General features: G+C 37.9%; 1 protein-coding gene across 1 annotated transcript in view; it reads right to left on the bottom strand.

Moving 5' to 3' along the window:
• MSH3 (mutS homolog 3) overlaps nt 1-22,501 on the bottom strand; it is a 228,733-nt gene that overhangs the window by 152,179 nt on the left and 54,053 nt on the right. Inside the window, exons 9-10 of the mRNA XM_011934338.1 lie at nt 6,838-6,950; nt 3,388-3,502 (exon numbers count right to left, since the gene is read on the bottom strand). Of these exons, the coding sequence (XP_011789728.1) occupies nt 3,388-3,502; nt 6,838-6,950 (228 nt within the window). The remainder of the gene's footprint in view (nt 1-3,387; nt 3,503-6,837; nt 6,951-22,501) is intronic.

Genomic DNA, 22,501 nt, shown 5'->3' with positions numbered 1-22,501 from the left:
AGTTTTCTTTAAAAAAAAGGTTTTACAGTTTACCTTGGGTGGATTTTCTCACTCTTTCCTGAAATTTCCAATATCTTTTTGAAGTTGTGACCACTCCAAATAAAAACTATCCAAAATGACAAAAGCACTCACTTCTAACAACAAAAAGTTGATTCCTTTGAATTTCATAAATTTAGGAATCAGGTTAATTCTATCATAATAAATATCTAACACCCTCACATTCTATTTATTTTGTTACACTATTTTTCTTTGAAACAAACTTAAACTCTCAAAATAACTTTAGAACCTCAAGTCTGCCTTAACAAAACTTCACTTAAATCATCCTTAAGAACAATTCCTGAAATGGCATATTTTCTCAGACTACCTAAAATTCTACTGTAATGGCACAAGGACCTTTAAATAAATACGTATCACGATTTTTATGAAACATGCAGCAATGTTTGTGAAAGAATTTGCTAAACAAGCCAACTCAAGTGAAATTTATTTTCCCCTTAATAACACAGCTTTTGAAATAAAAGTCCAAAACTTCAGCAGCATAAGGTATGTTTATAAAGTAATGCAACTGAATTTTTCATCTACAAGGAGAAAATTCATTTTTCCAAAGTAATCACCTTAAGAAGCAGCTGGGTGCGGTGACTCACGCCTGTAGTCCCAGCACTTTGGGAGGCTGAGGTGGGTGGACCACAAGGTCAGGAGTTCGAGACCAGCCTGGCCAATATGGTGAAACTCCATCTCTACTAAAAATACAAAAATTAGCCAGGCGTGGTGGTGCGTGCCTGTAGTCCCAGCTACTTGGGAGACTGAGGCAGGAGAATCACTTGAACCCAGAAGGTGGAGGCTGCAGTGAGCCGAGATCATGCCACTGCACTCCAGCCTGGGCAACAGAGCGAGATTCTGTCTCAAAAAGAAAAAAAAAAAAAAAGAAGCAATATTATTTTTGCAAAATATAAGAACTATAGAATTACTCTTTTAGAATGATCTTCAGAGTCAAATTACATGCCACTCATAAACACATTTCGTTTTTAAGCAAAACTAGAGTACCAGTTTGATCACCATCTTTATTAATTAATCTTGGTTTCCAATGACCTTTTGGCAATTTCCAGTGAAATACACCCTCATAGAACAAAGAATTCCTTCCTTCTTTCATTAATCCTGTATTAATATTATATGTAATAATAATAATATATAATAAAAGCCTACTAGGTGCCAGGCTTATGCTGGATGCTGGGAATATATACAAAGGGCAGCACTTTATGTCTTTTGGCTTTGGCTCCATGGAAGTACCCAACAGGTAGATTATATCATACACTAAGTCACTAGCAGAGCCAGTTTCCTGACCATCCTCCACCATCAATTATAAGAGGCAAAAAGTTCAGCTTCACTCAATTTATCAAGAGGTTAACCTTCAGGTAATCTGAAAAGATGCTATTTTAATTTCAGTATATATAGACATCTTGTTTTATTGTTTGGTATTATTCTTACTTTGAATTAAATATGAGGAAGACAGGCCAGATGCGGAGGCTCACGCCTATAATCCCAGCACTTTAGGAGGCCAAGGCGGGAGGATCACTTGAGGCCAGGAGTTCAAGAACAGCCTGGTCAAACCTGTCTCTACTAAAAATACAAAAAATTAGCTGGGCGTGGTGGCATGCACCTGTAATTCCAGCTACTCGGGAGATGGAGGCAGGAGAATTGCTTGAACCCAGGAGGTGGAAGCTGCAGTGAGCTGAGATCGCACCACTATACTCCAGCCTGGGCAACAGAGCTAGACTCCATCTAAAAAAAAAAGAAAAAATATATATATATAAAAAAAATAAATATATATACGGGGAGGACACATATTTCCAGGTCCAAATTCATTTGCTTCTGAACACATCAGGGCCTGATTTTTAAGTTAGTTTCCTTACTCCAACATTAATACTTCTTTGGTTGGTGATATAGAACAGAAACACAAGTCTTAATGGGCAAGCTCTTTATCACTAATTCTACCTCACTTACAGGGTCCCTATCATTAACAAGTCAAACTGGTAGGTAGCTTGTCACCCCTTTTTTAAAAAGCCCCAACACAGCCAACCATATAGACTGATCTCTTTAATAAGTTTATTTTTGGAGCTCAAAGTAGAATCCAATGAGGGTATAATGCCGGGCTGACACTTTTTAAAATAAAACACTTTGGCCACACTAAAAAATGTCCAGATTAATACAACACCCAGGTTCAGAAATGAAACATCAGTGGAACTCCACTATGCCACATCCATCCCCAATCTTTACTCCTTTCCCTTCTTCCTCCTGGAAGAAACCCTGCTTCTGAATTTTCTGTCACTCCCCTGCATGTTTTCACTTAATCCCTAAGTATATACATATTCTTAAGCAGTATAGAGTACGATTTCACATGTTTCTAACTTCATGTAATGGTATGTACTGTGTGGCCTTCAGCAACTTTATTCTTGGCTTAATATACTGTTCATGAAATTTTAACTATTGGTTATACATTAATAGCTCTAGTTCATTCATTTTCACTGTTGTATAACATTACATTGCATGAATATAGCACAAAGATCCCTGATGGGCATTTAGATTGCTTTTAAATAGGATAAAATTGTTTCCAGAGAAATGATACTCTGTTCTAGTACCACACGGGAGAACACACATCAAAGACATTACAAAAAGAACCCCAAGGAACCTGCCTTTCTTCGACTCTCTCCAGCAACCTTGAACCAGCACCACTTCCTTGTTTCCTAGTTAATTTATATTCTGTCATTTCGTTGAGATAGCACCTATCTCCCCTCCCACCTGTGCAGAATGGGACAGAGTTGATGTATCCCGGATCAATATAATGGAGGGTGATTCTTGACAGAGCCAAAGACAAGGGGCTGGTGAAGGCGGAATGTAAAAAGACAAGAAAAGTATCCTACTACTTTTTTCTATTCCACTGGTTATTAAACTAGTATTTTCCTAGAATGTCAATTGTGAGCTTTTAAATTTCCAAAATCCACAGTTAATCACTCTTGTAAAAAGCTGTGTTAGCAGCTGGCCCTTTTCTAACTTTATGGTCTATGAAATAAGAAATGAAACCAAGAATAAGAAAGGTGGTAAAATTTTATGAATGCTTTTTAATACTATTTCTAGATAAAGTTAGTATAAAGCACGGTTTTGTAGTCAAAACTATAATATATCAAATAGCTATCATGAATACAATTTATTTGACAGAATTCTATCAATGTATTTTTAATATTCTTCAGCAACAATACCAAACAGCTCATCCTTGCACCCTAGTATTCTATCAATAGCAGGCAAGCTTCTCTAAGTATAGTACTACCAAATTCAATTTAAGAAATGTTCATAATATAGCCTCCCTCTTTTTTTAATTTTGGAGGAATCACTCACTCAGGTTTGGAGAGCATTTTTTCCAAGTTGAATTCTTTGAGGTATTTTATGATAGCAGCCAAAGAGCAAATCACAGGCTTCTCTAAGTTAACAATGCCAGAAATAATTTGAGAACCTAGAAAACAGAATATATTAACTTGTTATTAAAAAAATTTTTTTAATTAATCAAATTTAAAAATGTAATAAATAGAATCATTAACTTATTACCATTATGAAACACAAATTTTAAGTAAAACTTTATGGTTATTGAAATAATAATGTAGACAATATCTCCTAAAATTGACCTTTGGAAAAATGTAAATCATTACTAATACCCAGGGCATGGAAAAAAAGGGCATTTTTCTGATGGTGGAATGAACCTTTTTTGGAGAACAGGGTATTTTTTCAAAACGTAAAATGTCCATCCCCTTTGTCTAGAAATACTCCAAACTGCATGTCGAGGATGTGTGTACAAGGAGGTGACTTGAAAAATCTTTTGGAGTATTAAAAAAACTAGAGGCCACCTAAATCAACATTAACAATATAGTACTTAAGTAAAGTTTGGTAAATCCTGGTTATTATGTACCAACTAAACGGAATGACTTCCAGTTATCTGCACTGATATGGAAGGCCATCTATAACATGTTGCTAAGTGGGGGGAAAAAGTTGTCTGATCATTTTCACGTCTCACTGCACACACTGCAACAGCTTTCCATCTGCTCTCACTGCTTCATCCTTGCACCCTACAGGGTATTCTTAACAGAGCAGCCAGAGGAATTCTTTTTAAAATGTATATCAGATCATTAGACTATTTTGCCCCAAAGTCCTCCAACATCCCCCAACTCATTGAGAGTAGAAGCCAAAGTCCTTACAGTGACCCTACACAATCTGCCTGCCATTTCTTCTTTATTTCTGAGCTCACCTCCTAATGTTCTCCCCATCAGTTACTCTGTTCCAGCACACAGACTACTTGCTATTCCTTAAACATGCCAAGCACCCTCCCACCTTAAGATATTTTGTGCTTACTGTTGTCTCTGCTTGAAATACTGTTTCTTCACATGTCTATGTGGCTTTTTCCCTTAACTCCTTCAGTCTCTATTCAAATCTTCGTTCAAGTGCCGTTTCTCAGTGAGGCCTTTCTTTACCATCCTATTTAAAAGTTCAACCCACTCCCCTGTCTTATTTTTTTCATAGCATATATCACCTTCTAACACACTAGTTTACTTTATTGTCCAACTCTCACCATTAGAATGTAAACTCCAAAAGAGCAGGAATTTTTGTTTGTTTTATTCCTTATTGTATGCCCAATGCCTCGCATATAAAATAGGTATTCAAAAAAATTAGCTCAACAAATAAATCCCAGCTACGTTAAACAAACACAGAGAACTATGTGTGTACGTTTATGTGTGGATGTGTGGATTTTTACACAAGGATATATGCCAAATTTTAATGATAATCCCTCCGACACACAAGCGGCAAGGGCAGAGGACAAGTTTGAGGGCAGGCACTTTACTTTTTTCTTTATATACGACTATGTTGTTTGACTTTCTTGCAATAAGCATTAATTAATTTTAAAAGTAAAAATATATATATATTACAAGATGTTCTCTACAAATCAGTAATATAAAACATCTTACTAATTTTAACTACAGGTGTTTATAAAACCAGAGTGTAAATGAAGTGCTAACAACACCTTTCCGTTCCACTGAGAATTTTATTTTCTTTTAACTTTCTAGCTTTGTTCCCCAGAAAATGTGATTAAGATGGTTTATCAATGTGTTAGAAGTAGCACTGCCTGTGGTAAAAATGACCAAATATCAGTACATTATATCTGGACTGAGAAGAATTATAAATACCTGACCTCAGAGTTTTGGCCTTCTCTTAGTGCACTGACTTTTGTAACCGGGCATGTCTTCTGTAGAGATTGCAGCAAGAAATACGGTCTCCTCAAGGGCATGGAGCTTCTAAGCCAGGGTGCCGCTTATGCTCACTTGATGTGAGTCTCCTTCCTTCATACACTCTCCAGGGCACTGCCACAAAGACTGCTGTGAGGACTATCCCACTAAGGGGAACACACGCTCCACTTGCAAGGTGTGTTTTCTGGCCCATATCTTTTAAGTAAATCTGATACCACGAATGGGTCATCGTAGTCTTGGGATTCAATCAGGTCTTTAGCTGAACATAAGATGACCCCTTGGTAATACTGAATACTGGTGTTAGAGGTAGGATACACTTGGTTGGGCACGGTGGCTCATGCCTGTAATCCCAGCAACTTTGGCAGGCTGAGGTGGGAGGATCGCTTGAGCCCAGGAGTTCAAGACCAGCCTAGGGAACATGACAAAACCCCATCTCTATAAAAAATACAAAAATTAGCTGGGTGTGGTAGTGCATGCCTGTAGTCCCAGCTACTTGGGAGGCTGAGGTGGGAGGATTGCTTGAGTCCAAGAGGCAGAGGTTGCAGTGGGCTGAGATCACGCCACTGCACTCCAGCCGGGGTGACAGAGTGAGACCTTATCGAAAAAAATAAAAAGAAGTAGGATACATGCTCAGACACTTGATTCAATTTGACGAAGGCATCATGAAATTAAGAGACATGCTAACAAGACACTGATGCCTAGATGCAAGGAAATGCTAACCAGACACTGATGCTTAAATGGAGCAGTGACAGGGAGCTGATGATGAACGCTCTCTAGCATGTGACAGGGATAAATTTCCTCCATATGAGGTCTGATGTAGACCAGAGTGAAGCCAAGTTTATGCAAAGGGGGAAAATGTCTATTCACCTCACCATCCACAAAATGGACCCCAACATAAGCTGGACTGGCAGGAATGTGAGGTACAAATGAAAGTAAGCATTGGCAGGAATGTGAGGTACAAATGAAAGTAACCATTAATGCCTGACTGCGGACATGTGAATTAGACAAATAATGATTACCTAACATATTTCAACCCTGTCACTAACATTCTAGTGTTTTAATTTTGGCAACCAACATTTCAAAATGCTAGTCTTCATCAGAATATTTATCACCCAAACAGTCTACAAAATACAAAGATATTAATGAGCCATCTTTAAAGATAAGCAAAAAGGAAAGATGGTCAAAAACTCCTTCTACTCTAATGAATATGTCAAAACCATCAACTTACTAGCTGGTCATAATTTTTTTAAAAGCTGCAATGGTTCTTTTTGTTTTTAGGAGACAGGGTCTCACTCCAGGCTGGACTACAATGGTGTGATAATAGCTCACTGCAGCCTCAAACTCCTGGGCTCAGGTGATCCTCCCCCGCCTCAGCCTAACCAGTAGCTGGGACTGCAGTGCAATAGTGTTTCTGATGAGCACAACAACAGTGAGATCTTCTTCTCCCACATATTTATAGTAACTACCTAGACATCATTAAATTGAGAATCATACTCACGCCTTTATCCAAATTTCCAATCAGTTCAACTTCAGGACCTACAGGGAAAATATTTACCTTTAATGTCAACTGTGTCTTTTGCATAAAACTCTGTAACTGCCTGGAAAGCATGGCTGTATTCAAAATAAATGTTATCCATCCTTTCAACTCGAATTCTGTCATCCTGCACACTGAAAGAAAAAAGGAAAATTTCAAAGGTAACTTATCTATTATCATGAAATGCTGGTATTTAGGTCTTGGAGAAAAGATATTTATTCCTTATTCTTTCCCAAGTTGAAGAAAGAAAGAGAAAGAAAGAGCTAAAGTTTCTCTGCCAAAAAGCTGTATTTCATAAAATATTAAAATGAATACTTTTTATTAACTGCCATTTTATATCACCTAGCACGTTGTGAGTTCTTTATCATTATTTAAAAAGAAAAACTCATTGAAATTAGGGTCCATTATGTTACTAAATATGAAGGGAGAAAAACTGAAAAGCATCATTTCGATTTGATTACGTTATTTGTTTAAATACTCTAGCAACAGAATACAGCACTGAGTAACTCTTTCTTTGAGGGACTTTCTGCTAAATCTGTTTCTATCACAGTCTCCAGTCAAATATAGTAAATTAGGTTAACTCTCACTCTTTAAAGTGATTCTACAGTCCTTCTAAAAATATGTATAAAAATTTGCCTGAGTACATAAACAAAATCATATCATGCTGGGTACTGCATTTTCGTTTCCTATTTTTCTGGACTCCCTATTCCTTCCTCCTTCTCTTCTTTCTTTACCACCTCACTCCCATGACTGTTATCTCTCATGTTAACAGCCTAGAATGAATCTCTCTATATTTTTTCATGTTCATATTTTGGTCATACACAAGCATATCTAATATATGCTCATTATATATTATGTTACTATATTATAAAACTGAGAGGATTTTATAAACATATTTCTGTGTCCTGTTCTCTTCACTTAATAATTCTTGAAAGTCCCTCCATAAAAATGACCTAGCTACAACTCCTTCTTTTTAATGGCTGAAAAATATTTCATAGTATATAGACGCCACAATTTCTTCAACTATTTCTTTGTTGTTTGATATTCATTTGGTGTTAATGTTTTGTCACATGTTGCTTTAAAACATTTTTATTTAAAAATATAAAACTTTAGTTACAGTTGTAGCCTGCACATACCCCTCCCTAATCACATCCCTCTACGATTTCCAGAAGGAAACGCTGGCTAGGCACAGTGGCTCAACACCTGTAATCCCAGCACTTTGGGAGGCCAAGCCAAGAGGACTGCTTGACCTCAGGAATTTAAGACCAGCCTGGGCAACATGGCTCTCTCTACAAAAAACACAAAAATCAGCCAGGCTTGGTAGCACATGCCTATAGTCCCAGCTACTTGGAAGGCTGACATGGGAGGATCACTTGAGCCTGGGGGGTCAAGGCTGCAGTGAGCTGTGATCACACCACTGCACTCCACCCTGGGTAAGAGTGAAACACTGCCTCAAAGTTTTTAAAAAAATTAATAAAAGAAAAGAAGCAAATATTATCTTGAATGTGATGTATATTACCATGTATGTTTTCATTTTTTATAAAAAACTGTATCATTTCATGCTTTTCATTTTGTATGAGTGGTACTTTACCTTAACCATACAAATTGACTCTATACTCAATGTAACACTATTTCTAAGATTTATACAGGAAGATATATGTACTTTTTAAATTTTAACTGCAGTTAAGTATTTTGTCATTATATTTTCTAATAAATTTAAGATCTGCTTTCTGAATTTATTCACCAGAATTTATCTTTGTGGATAGTGTGAAGTTATAAATACAACTACATTTTCCATATAACTAATGATCAAAGCAGCAATTAGAGAGCATTCCATATGTCTCTGCTGATTTATAATGTTACTTTCACTGCATATTGCATCTCTATATACGTCTTTGGTTTCTCCATGCTGTTCCACTGATCTTTTTGTCTATCTCTGAATCAGGACCACGGTCTCTTAATTTCCAGGGCTCGGCATCTATAGGTAAAGTGGCAGAGCCCCTACCTTGCTCTTCAAGATTGTCTTGGCTACTCCTGGACCTTTGATTTTCTTTGTAAATTTTAGGTTCACTTACATTCTGTCTTCACAAGAAACTTACTGTGATTATTTTATTTTATTTTACTTATTTATTCATTTATTTATTTATTTATTTTTAGATAGAGTTTCACTCTGTTGCCTAGGCTGGAGTGCAGTGGTAATGGTACGATCAGGACTTACTGCAGCATCATCGACTTCCCAGGGTGAAGCAATCCTCCCTCATCAGCCCCAAGGAGCTAGGACTACAGGTATGTATTACCATGCCCAGCTAATTTTTTTCTATTTTTAGTAGATACGGGGTTTCGCAATGTTGCTCAGGCTGGTGTCAAACTCCTGGACTCAAGCGGTCTGCTCACTTTGGCCTCCCAAAGTGCTAGGATTATGGGCATTAGCCATTGCACCCAGCCCTTATTGGTATTTTGATTCGATATGTAATGAATTAATTTAGAGAGAAATAACATCTTAGAGATATCACATTATCAAAGCTGGTATATTCCTCTATTCATGTCTATTATATCCAACAGTAATGTTCTGTAATTTTCTCCATGAAGGTTTTATATAGCTTTGGTTGTGCTCACTCTTAGATATGTACACATACCTCTCTCTTGTCTTTATCTGAAACAGAAACAGGTGTTGGGAGGGGCCTAGCATCAGGGGACTCTACTGCACATTAAAGTTAAAGAACTACTGACCTATACAAATAAAAGACTGGTGCTATAATGAAAATTAGTAGATGATAGGAAAGAGTATTTACAAAGAGTATTCCCAAAGCAAAGGGTATTTCCTTTGGAAGCTTATCTTATGTATATTGATGTAGGTACATCTAATGATCCAAGGACATAAAAAGTGGTCTGTAAAGTAAAGCTATACTATAAACAACTGAGTTAAGATAATTTAGAAAGTTTCTCAATACTTTTTTCTTTGGCTCCCTATGCAGAACACTTTCTTGGTCTCTACAGAAAACCGAAAAAAGACTTGAAACCATCCCCAGCACCAAAATAAAGCAAGCTTTTTTCTATTTTTATGATTTTCCTTCCTGAGCAAGGAGATCGTATGAGTTGATTTAAAAGTTCAATTACAATGGCTTGTAATAAATAAACAATAGTGAAACTTTATTACCTATTTTGCTTAACAACTAGGTTAAAATTCAGAAAGAAGGATTTACGACAGAAAATCTATAGTTTATATATTTGTTTTTACTTCACAAAAACAGTTAAACAAATTCTCATGGGCATATGCCACACATCAATCACTCTTTCTTAGTTTACAATCTAAGACAACAGACAATAATGTGGTAGACATATGTAAAAGATACAGAAAATACATAAACACAAATGGCTATACCCCATCACAAAAGCAGAACACTCCCTCCCTCAACATTATGAAAAGTAGAAATAAATGTATCATTTTATCAATGTAACACATATTTGTAATTTTTTGGTATTTTTCTTAATATTTTACTGAAATAATTGTTTTTTGTTAGATTCAAGCAATTTTTCTCTCCCTAAATCTTGCCATAAAAACAGATAATTTAATAACCAAACTAAAACCCACAGATAACATGTACTACATTATGACTGCATCTCAAGATATTAAGAATCCTGAAATGCAAGCAGGTGGGATGAACAATAAGACACAAATGCTATCAGCAACCATGTGAGAAGCAGCAGACAGAAGCAACAGAACTCTAACAATTGGAAAACAGGAACAACACAAAACAGCAACCAGGTACTAGCTGGAAAATATAGTAGGATATTTTGAGGAGCTGAAATTGGGAGTGCAGGTTGTACATTTGATAACAGTGACTACAAGGAGTCCACAGTAAGGCCTGAAGGGGCTTGAGAACTCTAGGCCCTATGAACTCACAAAACCAATGGTGCAAAGCACTTTTTTAGGACAAATCTTACACTGAGGAAAAACTCCTATGAACAGAATCTAAAATGAGGAGAAAAGGGATAACAGGGTAATTGTTAAAAAGACAAAAGTACTACAGAACAGAGCCAGGAGAAAATGAGCTGTCACATTTGCAAATACTGAACAGTATGTAGCAAAACGAATGAATCGCAAAAATATCATATTTTGTGAAAGAAATCAAGCCAAAAAATGTTAATATATACTGTAAGATATCCTGTATTTGAAATTCTGTAAAAGGTAAAATATACTGGCGGAAAATTAATAATTGCCTAGGGCCAGATGTGAAGGGAGGGAACCAACTGCAAAAGCACATGAGAAAGTTTGAGGGTAAAAGTATTCTTCCACATCTTGACTGTGATAGTGGTTACAAAATTGTGTAAAACTACCACTTACACTTACAGTTGTGTAAACTCTACACTTAAAAATGAATGGTTTATAAATAATACTTTGAGTTAAAAACCACTACCAGAACTATGAAGTCAGAAAAGCTATTTTGAACCCACGCCTCTTCTAAAAGTTTGGGAAAATGAATTTGCATAAAAATGAGTAATAGAAAAGGACCAAACTCAAATCCTGTACAAAGTTATGACAAGAAATAAGAGAATAAGCACAATAACATCTCTACAGACAACAGAATGTTAGACATCTCCATAAAACATGAAAACCCTAACAAGTTAAAAAAATTATTAAGAAAACAAATTGGACTTAGAAAAACTCAGAAATGAATGGGCAGAACTCAGGAACTAGAGACAAAAGAAAAACTTCTCAGAACGAAGGATAGACTAGAAGGAACACAACTGAATAAATATTACAGATAATAAAGATAAGAAGCAGGAAATGAAAGGGGGAAGTTTTTTCAAAGTCAAAAAGAAATGAAAAAGGAGATCTGAAAGATTGGAAGAAAGTAACAAATAGAAAAGGTTGGCAAAGAAGATCTAAAACGTATATAAAAAGTGCTCCCAAGGTACAAACTTGGCAAAGAGGGCAAAGCAAAGAAATAGAAAAATAACTTGACACTATATATTTAAAAAACACATCACATACCTGGGGAAATCAACCCATAATGACCACCACAATAAGTAATCTAGTAATATTATTTCCAGCCAAAATGACAAGTTGTTTATAAAAGAAAGAAAAACAGATTTGCCAAACTTTAACAGCAATGTTTTATGCTACAGACAATAGAGTAACATCTTTAAGATACTCAAAGAAATAAACTGTAAGTCAAGAATTTTACGCTTAGCCAATCTTCCATGTATAAAGGCCACAGACGGCTATAACCAAAGTATGGTCACCAGACCAGTAGCATCACCACCACCTGGGGACTTGTTAGAAACACAGATTCTCAGGCCCCATCCCACATGTACTGAGCCAGAGAATCTGCCGGTGAGGCCCAGTACTCGGTGCTTTAACAAGCCTGCCAGGTAATTCTGATGCACACTAAGTTGTAAGAACAACTATGCTACAGAATAAATTTCAGACACCCAAAATGACTAGAAAGACATGGATATAAGAATTGGCGGTGAGCATATACTACATATTTGCTTGGAGAACTAAGACTCAATGGAGACTATAAGAAAGACGGTATAATACCTAATGGCTATATGCTCTGACGATGCAGATATATTACAACCCTGAAATAAATGGGGAAGAAATGGAAGACCAAAAGGAACGGCATTTTATAATATACAATTTTAATAATATAGATTCTGTAATGTGAGATAAAGCAAATTAAATACCTGATATTTGAAATGAGAAAATCAGAGTACTTACATAAGAACCAGGCTTGTCAACATGGTTGGGAAAAGGAGATATAGATGTCAGACTGTAAAAGTTAAATAAAAACTCTTTAGCCCTGAATTTGAATTAGAAGTTTTTTTTGTTTTTTGTTTTTTTTGAGACGGAGTCTCGCTCTGTCACCCAGGCTGGAGTGCAGTGGCCGGATCTCAGCTCACTGCAAGCTCCACCTCCCGGGTTTATGCCATTCTCCTGCCTCAGCCTCCCGAGTAGCTGGGACTACAGGCGCCCACCACCTCGCCCGGCTAGGTTTTTTTTTATATTTTTTAGTAGAGATGGGGTTTCACCTTATTAGCCAGGATGGTCTCGATCTCCTGACCTCGTGATCCGCCCGTCTCTGCCTCTCAAAGTGCTGAGATTACAGGCTTGAGCCACTGTGCCCGGCCTAGAAGTATTTTTTAATGAGTTCTTAATATAATCTGACCTATCCAATAAATAGACTCCCTAGTTGCACAGGCTGTGGTTTAGAAATACCATTTCCTGGCCGGGCTGGGCGCAGTGGTATATCTCTGAAACAAAACTCTATTTGGGCCAGACCTGGTGGCTCACACCTGTAATCCCAGCACTTTGGGAGGCTGAGGCGTGCAGATCACAAGGACAAGAGATCAAGACCTTCCTGGTCAACATGGTGAAACCTCATCTCTACTAAAAATATAAAAATTAGCTGGGTGTGGTGTCACGCGCCTGTAGTCCCAGCTATTCAGGCAGATGAGGCAGGAGAATTGCTTCAACCTAGGAGGCGGGAGGTTGCACTGAGCCAAGATGGCGCCACTGCACTCCAGCCTGGTGACAGAGTAAGACTCCATCTCAAAAAAAAAAAAAAAAAAAGAAAGAAAAGAAAAAGAAATACAATTTCCTACTAAAAGAAACTAGGGAGGGATTACTGGAGAAATGACTAACTCCAGGTCTGGGACTGAAAATGTTTAAGATGAGCCTAGACTATCTTGTTACACCAAAAAGCAAAAAAGCTACCAAAGATTACTAGCATCATGGCAAAATGGCACAGAAGTCAACTTGAAGAGATTCTCTTTGCCCAGTAACGGGCCATTTTGAGCACTGGGAAGAATAACAACTGCAATGAAGCCAAAACACATTAGATATGTTTAAACCCTTGGGTTCATAATGACACTTTAAAAAGCAAGACTTGTTCGTCACTACTGAGTATCAATGACTACTCAGTTCACGAGAGATAATTATACGCCTCCTAATGAAAAAATAGAATCTATGAAGTTCTCTTCCTCTTCCATGAAAAAAAAAATCCTGAATTTTACTAAGCCTCTCAATTCAACTACCAATTTACAGAAAATACAGAGTAATATTTTAAAGTCTATGGAGATGTAATCAGCAAAATCCAGACTTTGGAAAACTCCACAAGAAAAGCAACTGAGTTTCTTCAAAAAAAGAAAAAAAAAAAAAAACCAAAGGAGGTGGTAGGAATAAAGAGATGGAGAGGGAACCTGTAGATCAAGAAACTTTAAAAGGTATTTTAATAAAAAGTCGGGCACAGTGGTATGCACCTGTAGTCCCAGCTACTCAGGGAGCTGAGGAGGGGGATCACTTGAGCCCAGGAGTTCCCAGCTCACCTGCGCAACAAAGCAAGACCTTTGTCTCTAAAAATACAAATTTAAAAAATTTTGAAGACATTTAAAAAATAAACTGGCAAAATTAAACCATAAAGATACATACTTGGGTGACAAAACTACAAAGGAAATTAAGGTGATAACAATGACAAATTAAGAAGGTGACAACAATGACAAAGTCATGGTTCCTCTGAGAGCTATGATAGCAAGGAGGCGGAGAGAGCTTCTAGAGTGACTGCCAAAACTCTATATCCTGGACTAGATGGTGGTTTCAGCAGCCTTCTTCTATATCTGTATTACACTGTTTCTTACATTTGTAACATATTTTAATTTTTTCAAATAAAACACAAATGATTCTAATTTTACTGACTTCTCCTAAAATTAAATTACTTCTGAAACTTTTACTTTTTACTTTAACCTAAGAGTCTGTTTGATCTCATAAGCAACTACCAATGTTCCATCATCAAGCTGAATTTAGAAGTATTTTGATACAGGAAACTCAAACAACTCAGTACCAAAAACACAAACAACCAGATTTAAAAATGGGCAAAGGACCTGAATGAATGGCCAATAGATATTTAAAAAAAAAAAAAAGCTCACGTTAATCATCAGGAAAATACAAATCAAATCAAAACCACAATTAGATATTTACCTCACTCCTGTTAGAATGGCTATTGTCACAAAGACAAAAAGTGTTGGTCAGGACATGAAGAGGTGCGAACTCTTACATACTGTTGGTGGGAATGTAAACTAAGATAACTCTTATAGAAAATAGTATGGAGGTTCTTTTAAAACTTAAAATAGACCTACTGGCTAGGCAGAATGGCTCACACCTATAGTCCCAACTACTTGGGAAGCTAAAGCTTGAGGCCAGGAGTTTCAGGCTAGCCTAACCAACATAGCCTGTCTCTAAAACAATAATATAAATTAGCTAGGCATGGTGGAGTGCACTTGTAGTCCCAGCTACTCAGGAGGCTGAGGTGGGAAGGATCTCTTGAACCAAGGAGCTCCAGGCTGCAGTGGGCTATGATTATGCCATGGCATTCCAGTCTGGGTGACAAGGCAAGACGTCCTTTCTTAAAAGAAATTTTTATAATAAAAATAGAACTACTAGATGATCCAGCAATCTCACTACTGGATATACATCCAAAGGAAACAAACTCCGTATGTCAAAAAGATATCTGCTTCTCACATTTATTGCAGCACTATTCCCAACAGCCAAGTGATGGATTCAGCCTAAGTGTCCATCAGTGGATGAATGGATAATGAAAATGTGGCAAATGCACACAATGGAATACTATTCAGCCCCCCCAAAAATGAAACCCTGTCTTTGCAGTAACATGGATGGAACTGAGGTCATTATGTTACATAAAATAAGCCAGTCACCAAAAGACGAATGTCACATGTTCTCACTCAAATGTGGGAGCAAAAAAAGTTGATCTCATAGAGGTAGCATAATGGTTACCAGAGCTTTGGGGAGGGAGGTAACAAGAGGCTGGTTAATAGGTACAAACATACGTTAGATAGAAGGAATAAGTTCTAGTGTTTTATAGCACAGTAGGGTAGGAGTATAGTTATCAATAATTTATCGTATATTTCAAAATAGCTAGAAGATATTAAATGTCTGACATAAAGAAATGTTGTGTCTGAGGTGACAGGTATCCTAAACACCTGATTTTATAATTATATATTGTATACATAAATGAAAATATCACATGTACCCCATAAATATGTATAAATATTATGAATCAAGAATAAATATGTAAAAAAAATAAAAGTTTCTCAAAAAAGGTGTTAGACAGGCACAGAGTCTCACACCCATAATCACAGCTACTCAGGAGGCTGAGGCAGGAGGATCACTTGAGGCCAGGAGTTTGAGACCAGCCTGGCAAAATAGCAAAACCCAATCTCTGCAAAAACAAAAAAGATAGTTGCCAGATACTATCATAAAAGTTAGACACGGGAGAGAAATAAAAAAAAAAAGCTTCCACTTAGAGCACTTCAACAAGTTTTCTTGTAAGTTAAGAATCGACCTTTAGAACAAATAAATCATAAAGAGGAATTTCTCTAAATGAAAGTTTACTGAGGAATGTTCTATTTAATAAAGAAATAAATACAAAGCAGTTGAAAGTTAGGTGTGGGGTGGGGAAAACTGGCATTTTTCATTAGTCAACACAATTCTGAAATACAGTCTACATAACACTTTTAAACATTCACAGGCATCTACCAGCCACTCTTATGGCTCATAGTGAATGACAAAATGATCACTTTTAAAAATGCTTAGCAGACATTTATGGAGTGCCTACTGCATGTTACCCCTCAAGCCCTTGCACCACACTGCTGTCAGAGAGAGTACTAAAGATGAAGACACTGCACTTGCCCTCTGACTCCTTCAATAGCTCCCCATTCCTGTGATCAGGAAAAGGGCTTCCATGTATGATATGGTTGGGATTTGTGTCCCTGCCCAAATCTCGTATCAAATTGTAATCCCCAGCGCTAGAGCAGGGACCTGGTGGGAGGCGACTGGATCATGTGAGTGAACTTCCCCCTTGCTCTTCTTGTGACAGTGAGTTCTCATGAGATCTGCTTGCTTGAAAGTGTGTGGCAACTCCCCCTCTCTCTTCCTCTTGTTCCAGTCATGCAGGACTTGCCTGCTTCCCCTTCACCTTCTGCCATGATTGTAAGTTTCCTGAGGCCTCCCCAGCCACGATTCCTGTACAGTCTGTGGAACCCTGAACCAATTAAACCTCTTTTCTTTATAAATTACCCAGTCTCAGGTAGTTCTTTATAGCAGCACAAGAACAAACTAATACAACAGAGCACATTTAAAATTATCTAACAAAATGAACACCACCCGCTGCCCACCACTGTCATAGAGCTTACTTTCTCTAATAGGGTTAAGCAGAAAATAGTAAAGAAAAATAATAATAATGTTAAAAAGTAATTTTTTATGGTGATCTGACCCCCTCACCTCCCTCAGGTCTCCATTCAAAAGTCGTCATATCAGTGAAACCTTCCCCAGTCACCTTGTGTGAAATGCCTGCTCACTAGAATCCATGAGGATGGGGACTTTTGTCAGTGTTATTTCTGCTGTATTCAATGCCTCGAACAGTGCCTAGCATAAAACAGGTACTCAACCTAGAGAGTATTGCTCAATAAAGGAATGAATGAGTACAAGCTCCAGAACTACAGCTCTTCTTGCTGTGGGTGGCATTATTCCCATTTTAAAAATGAGTAAATTGAGCTTGAGACATTAAGTACAACGTCCAAAGTCATGAAGAGATAACAGATTAATAGATATTCAAATCAAGAGTAGCTAGCTCCAAAAGCTTTGTCTATTCTACTACAAGCCTAGGCAGGCATAAGCTGACTCGGGAAGAAACCTAAGAGGGAGGATATTCTCCCATCTGTGGTGCTGAAGAAGGATTTTTCTACCTTAATCCACTAGGGAGAGAATATCAGACTAACTACTGCAAAGTTCTTATCAATCTTTATCTTCCTGTAGACTTCCTTAATACCTGGATTTTTAGAAGTCTGCAATAAAGTTATTTAACAACTCAAAAAGGCGTGACCTTACATGAGCTCCACAATGTTTTTAGACAAGTTCCTAGAGTGAACACAAGAGGCAGCTGGTTACTCAATTACAGTTCTAATTAAAATTTTGTTTGATAAGCAGATAAGGATTTAGAAACCCATTAAGTTTGATAAAAATGGACTTGTCACTTATCCTAGAGGCTTTCCTGGAAGTGTTACAAGAATGTTAAATTCATCGTTCTGCAATCTGTATATTAAACCATCTTCACACAAATATTTTTTCAAACTGGATGAAGTTATAAAATCTCCTATCTCTATTTTCCTAGATTTCTTAATTAAAGAACATTATGGTAAATTCAAATCACTATATCTCTGAAACAAAAGTCTATTTGGGCCAGAGGTGGTGGCTCACGCCTGTAATCTCAGCCCTTTGGGAGGCTGAGGCGGGCGGATCGCCTGAGGTCAGGAGTTCCAGACCAGCCTGGCCAACATAGTGAAACCCTGTCTCTACTAAAAATACAAAAATTAGCCAAGTGTGGTGGTGGCCACCTGTAATCCCAGCTACCTGGAAGGCTGAGGCAGGAGAATCGCTTGAACCTGGAAGGTGGAGGTTACAGTGAGCCAAGATTGCACCACCACACTCTAGTCTGGGCAACAGAGTGTGACTCCTTCTCAAAGAAAAGAAAAAAAAAAAAAGTCTATATGAAATTCTGCACACACGCAAAACATCCTACCAGAATTCTGTCAAACAGATTTTACGAAAATTTCTACTTTAACCTTTTCATATGTAACATGCCTCTCTGTTGCTGAAGGTATGTTTTTGAAAAATTAAAGGGTAATAAACCTTACAGAACTGTCAGTCTTGATTTCCTCAAACTTCAGTCTGTGGGACACCGGCATCAGAATCACCTGCAAAGCACACTGGAAGCACAGATTCCAACTCCGAAGGTGCAAAATCTGAATTCAGCAGGAAGTTAGAGGAGAGTGAGCATTTTCAACAGGTTTCCCGGGGTAAGTCACAGGCAAACTGCAGAATGAGAACAGCAGGCAACAAGAACAATACCAGTAGCCACCACAGGACTGGAGTAAAAATGGATGGAAATCTGCTCCAAAGACATGTATCCAATGTATCCAATGGTAGTCTATGATTCAGCTGCTTTAGTACAGGTGGACAGTAAATACCATTGCATCAAAAAAATTAAGTTATCTATGATTATATAATTGACCCAGGTCTAAAAAATTATACAACCACATTCCCTTGACCACTCGCTACAGAGGCTATTTGTGCTGTGGGGCTGAAGCCTCCTGAATGGAGAGGAGCCTGAACAGAAGATGTGCTCCTCCCAGGGTGGCAACTTCCCTTCTGCCCTTGTTGGTGGGACTAACAACAGGACAGTCATCTCGGTCTCTCAGTCATTACATAGGGCATGCCAAGCTAGACTGTTTTAAATTAAAGCTTCTAATTAAAAAAAAAAAAATCCTTTTCACATGTAACATGGCTCTCTGTTGCCTACTATATTGCTTTTGAAAATTAAATGCTCTCTTGGCAAGTGTTGAGCCCCCATTAAAACAAGGGAACTTCAGAACCAATAATATCTTTTAACGTCTACTTGGAAATAAAACTGGTGACTCTCTGGCATCACATAACAGACCACCAACAGAGATTCTGAACTAATGTTCCACTGTGAACAAACAAATGTCAGCTTACCAATTTCGTGATCTATACTGACTTCAGAAACTCATAGACAAAAAGAGCCTTGTTAAAGGCAGATAATATCCACTGGGAAAACTCCCAAGGCTTCCTCTGACAGTGAACTCATTGGTAATAACAACACTGATGAGTTCCAAGCTGAGTAATTCATTCTCTCCTCTGAAGACAGAATGAAACAGGGTTCTTGCCTGAGTAGGACAGACAAGGTAACCTGGCTTTAATGTCTCCATATTAGACTTACTATGAAACTCATTAATTTTTTCAGTACTCACAGTAGGGAACAATCACCACTTTCTTAGAAGACTAAGGGCATTATTTGAAATTATAATTCTAAAACCAACCACTAGAACAAAACCAAACAAAAAAAAAAAATCCAAAGAAAACAGATCACATCGTGAAAGATGTAGAAGATATAAAAATAGAAAGTATAACACAAAATAACATAGATAAACTAATATCAAATGTATCTGACATATTAAAGGGCTAAATTCACCTATTAGAAGAAAATTAAGATTGGATCACAGAGGAAAAAAAAAACCAAAAATTCTATGCTACAAACAGGATTGCAACTCAAAACAAAGTAATTCAGAAAGGTTACAAATTTAAAAGATGGCTGAAAAACAACAACTGCCTAGAGGTATATATTAGGTAAATACAAATAAAAAGAAAGTATGAGATCAAATCTTATCAGGAAAAATAAAATTCAGAACAAAAACCATTAAAACAGGACAAAGACAGGTATTTTTATAACAGTAAAAGGGACAGGATGGAAGAAACTCTTTACCCCATAACCTTTTTAAAATACTTTTCGTTTTTTGAACTAAAATATACAACTTATTAAAAAAATAAAATGGCATATTAGAAAAGAGAAAAAAATGGATTACAGGATTTATGCAGGAGCTCCCAGAAGGAGATGCTGTTCTTCTCCCTGGACTAGAACCCTGGAGGCTGGGAGTCAGGACAGAGTGCCGGAGCATCCCGCCACCTTGTGGTACACCAGGAGGCAGCCAACACAGGAGGAGAGGAAAGAGCAGAGCCCCTACATCCAGCCAAGCCAGATTCTAGCCACGCCCGATTCCAGCCTGCCCTCAAGCTTTTCACTTATGAGCCAACAGCTTCATTTTCAACTAAAAATTTTTTCAAGAAAAACTCATTAGAAAGTGTACTGCTGGCCAGGCGTGGTAGCTCACACCTGTAATCCCAACATGTGGGAGGCCGAGACAGGCAGATCACTTGAGGTCAGGAGTTCAAGACCAGCCTGGCCAATAGGGTGAAACTCTGTCTCTACTAAAAATACAATAGCTGGGTATGGTGGTGCAGGCCTGTAGTCCCAGCCACGCAGGAGGCTAAGGCAGGAGAATCACTTGAACCCAGAAGGCGGAGGTTGCAGTGAGCTGAGATCACACCACTGGGCTCCAGCCCGGGCAACAGAATGAGACTCCATGTCAAAAAAAAAAAAAAAAAAAAGAAAATGTAGTATTTTCAAAAAGGGGTCTCCTGCTGTCCAGAGAAGGAAAGAGACATAATCGCATAGCTTCGTAGGATGGCAGCCCCTACTGAAGTCCACATGGCCCAATAGTGAACCAAGGTGAGAAAGACCCAGTTTGACAGTCAGCTGGTGAGTCCTCTTCAGAACAAGCCAACAAGGAGACACAGCACCTGTGAGAGGTTCTGGAGGCCTGAAAAACCCCTCCTTACCAACAGAGGAGAAAGGGCCTTAGCCAAGTTACCACAAGGGATTGAAAACTAAAAGCAGATTTAGGGCCCAGGCTTCTTCAGGCTTAAAGAGGCCTGAGGTAAAGAAACACACCAGGACCTATCCACAAAGGAGAGGCCTGTTTGGGAGCAAGGGAGGATTCAGAATTTCCCCACTATGGAACTCCATGGGGCCTCAGACTCCAGGCTAGCACAATGGGAGCTGGGCTGTTCAAAACGCTGAGAGAGACAGGAGGTATTATCATAAGGCAGGAAGTCTGAACTAGGTAAACTCGTGTTGTTCTAAAATTTTTTTCTAGTTTTTTCTATACTTTTGATTATACCTTTGCTTCTTTTGTAATGGTTGGTTTTGGTTTTGTTGTTTTTAAAGGTAAAACTCTACCAAAAAAATTGTAGTCTGTCTTGGCAAACCTGGTGGGAAAGTACCTCTGTCTGCAATGAGGTTAAAAACGCTAAGAGGATCAGCATCCAACTGGGAAACCAAAGGAAAGGGGAACACTTTCCTTTGGTGGAAAGGAACCAAAGGAAAGGGGAACACTTTCCTTTGGTGGAAAGGAACCAAAGGAAAGGGGAACACTTTCCTTTGGGGGAGGGAATGGCAGAGAGGTCAAGGGCTGAGAGAAGACACTCATTTCTGCCTGTTGTCATCATCGTCCAGCTCGTTTGGTCCTTGATCCTAGAAATCTTTTCTAAGGACAGAATTCTTTAGTAACAATATTTCAAAACCCCCATCCTTTCTTAATCTTTCAGCCCCTCACAATTCCAAGTCTTTTTACCACCAATCCACACATACTATACCCCAGACCTATGCACATATTCTCAGTTAACAAGTGGGCCAAGGCTCACCTCCTCTAAGACGCTTTCCCAGAAGAATAACCACATGTGAGGACAACCCATGCTTTCTGCTGGACACCAGGGCTGTGGTTTGTAAAGAAATACCTTCATAAATAAAGCTGCTTTGTTTTAAACACAGATGCTTTGTCAAAAACTTTACCAACAGAGAGAAATTCAGACTGTAATATGCATTATAAGGGAAAGAAATTTCATAAAACATTAACCAAAATAATTTTAATTGTGCTATAAAATATTATGCCTTTTGCAGTCAAAAGCAGAGGTGAAGGAAGGGAATAGCTGCCCCCTTGTGTGTTTTTCCTGAGAGGCTATAAGATAGTGTGTGCTTTAGAGCCAGGAAGTCTGTATCAAATTCCAGTTTTGCCACTTAGTAATTGTATAACCTAGACAAGCAACTTAACATCTCTGAGCCTCAGTCTTCTCATCTATAAAATCTGTAGTAAAATAATAGCAGCATCCTCACAAGGGTGTTTATGAGGATTAAGTCAGTCAACAAACATAAAGCCTTTAAAACAGTATCTAATACACAGTGTTATATTACTA

The sequence above is a fragment of the Colobus angolensis genome, unplaced genomic scaffold, assembly GCF_000951035.1.
Source record: "Colobus angolensis palliatus isolate OR3802 unplaced genomic scaffold, Cang.pa_1.0 Scaffold134, whole genome shotgun sequence".
NCBI lineage: Eukaryota > Metazoa > Chordata > Mammalia > Primates > Cercopithecidae > Colobus > Colobus angolensis.
The sequence above is the reverse complement of the archived record's forward strand: the minus strand, read 5'-3'. Positions and strand labels throughout refer to the sequence as shown.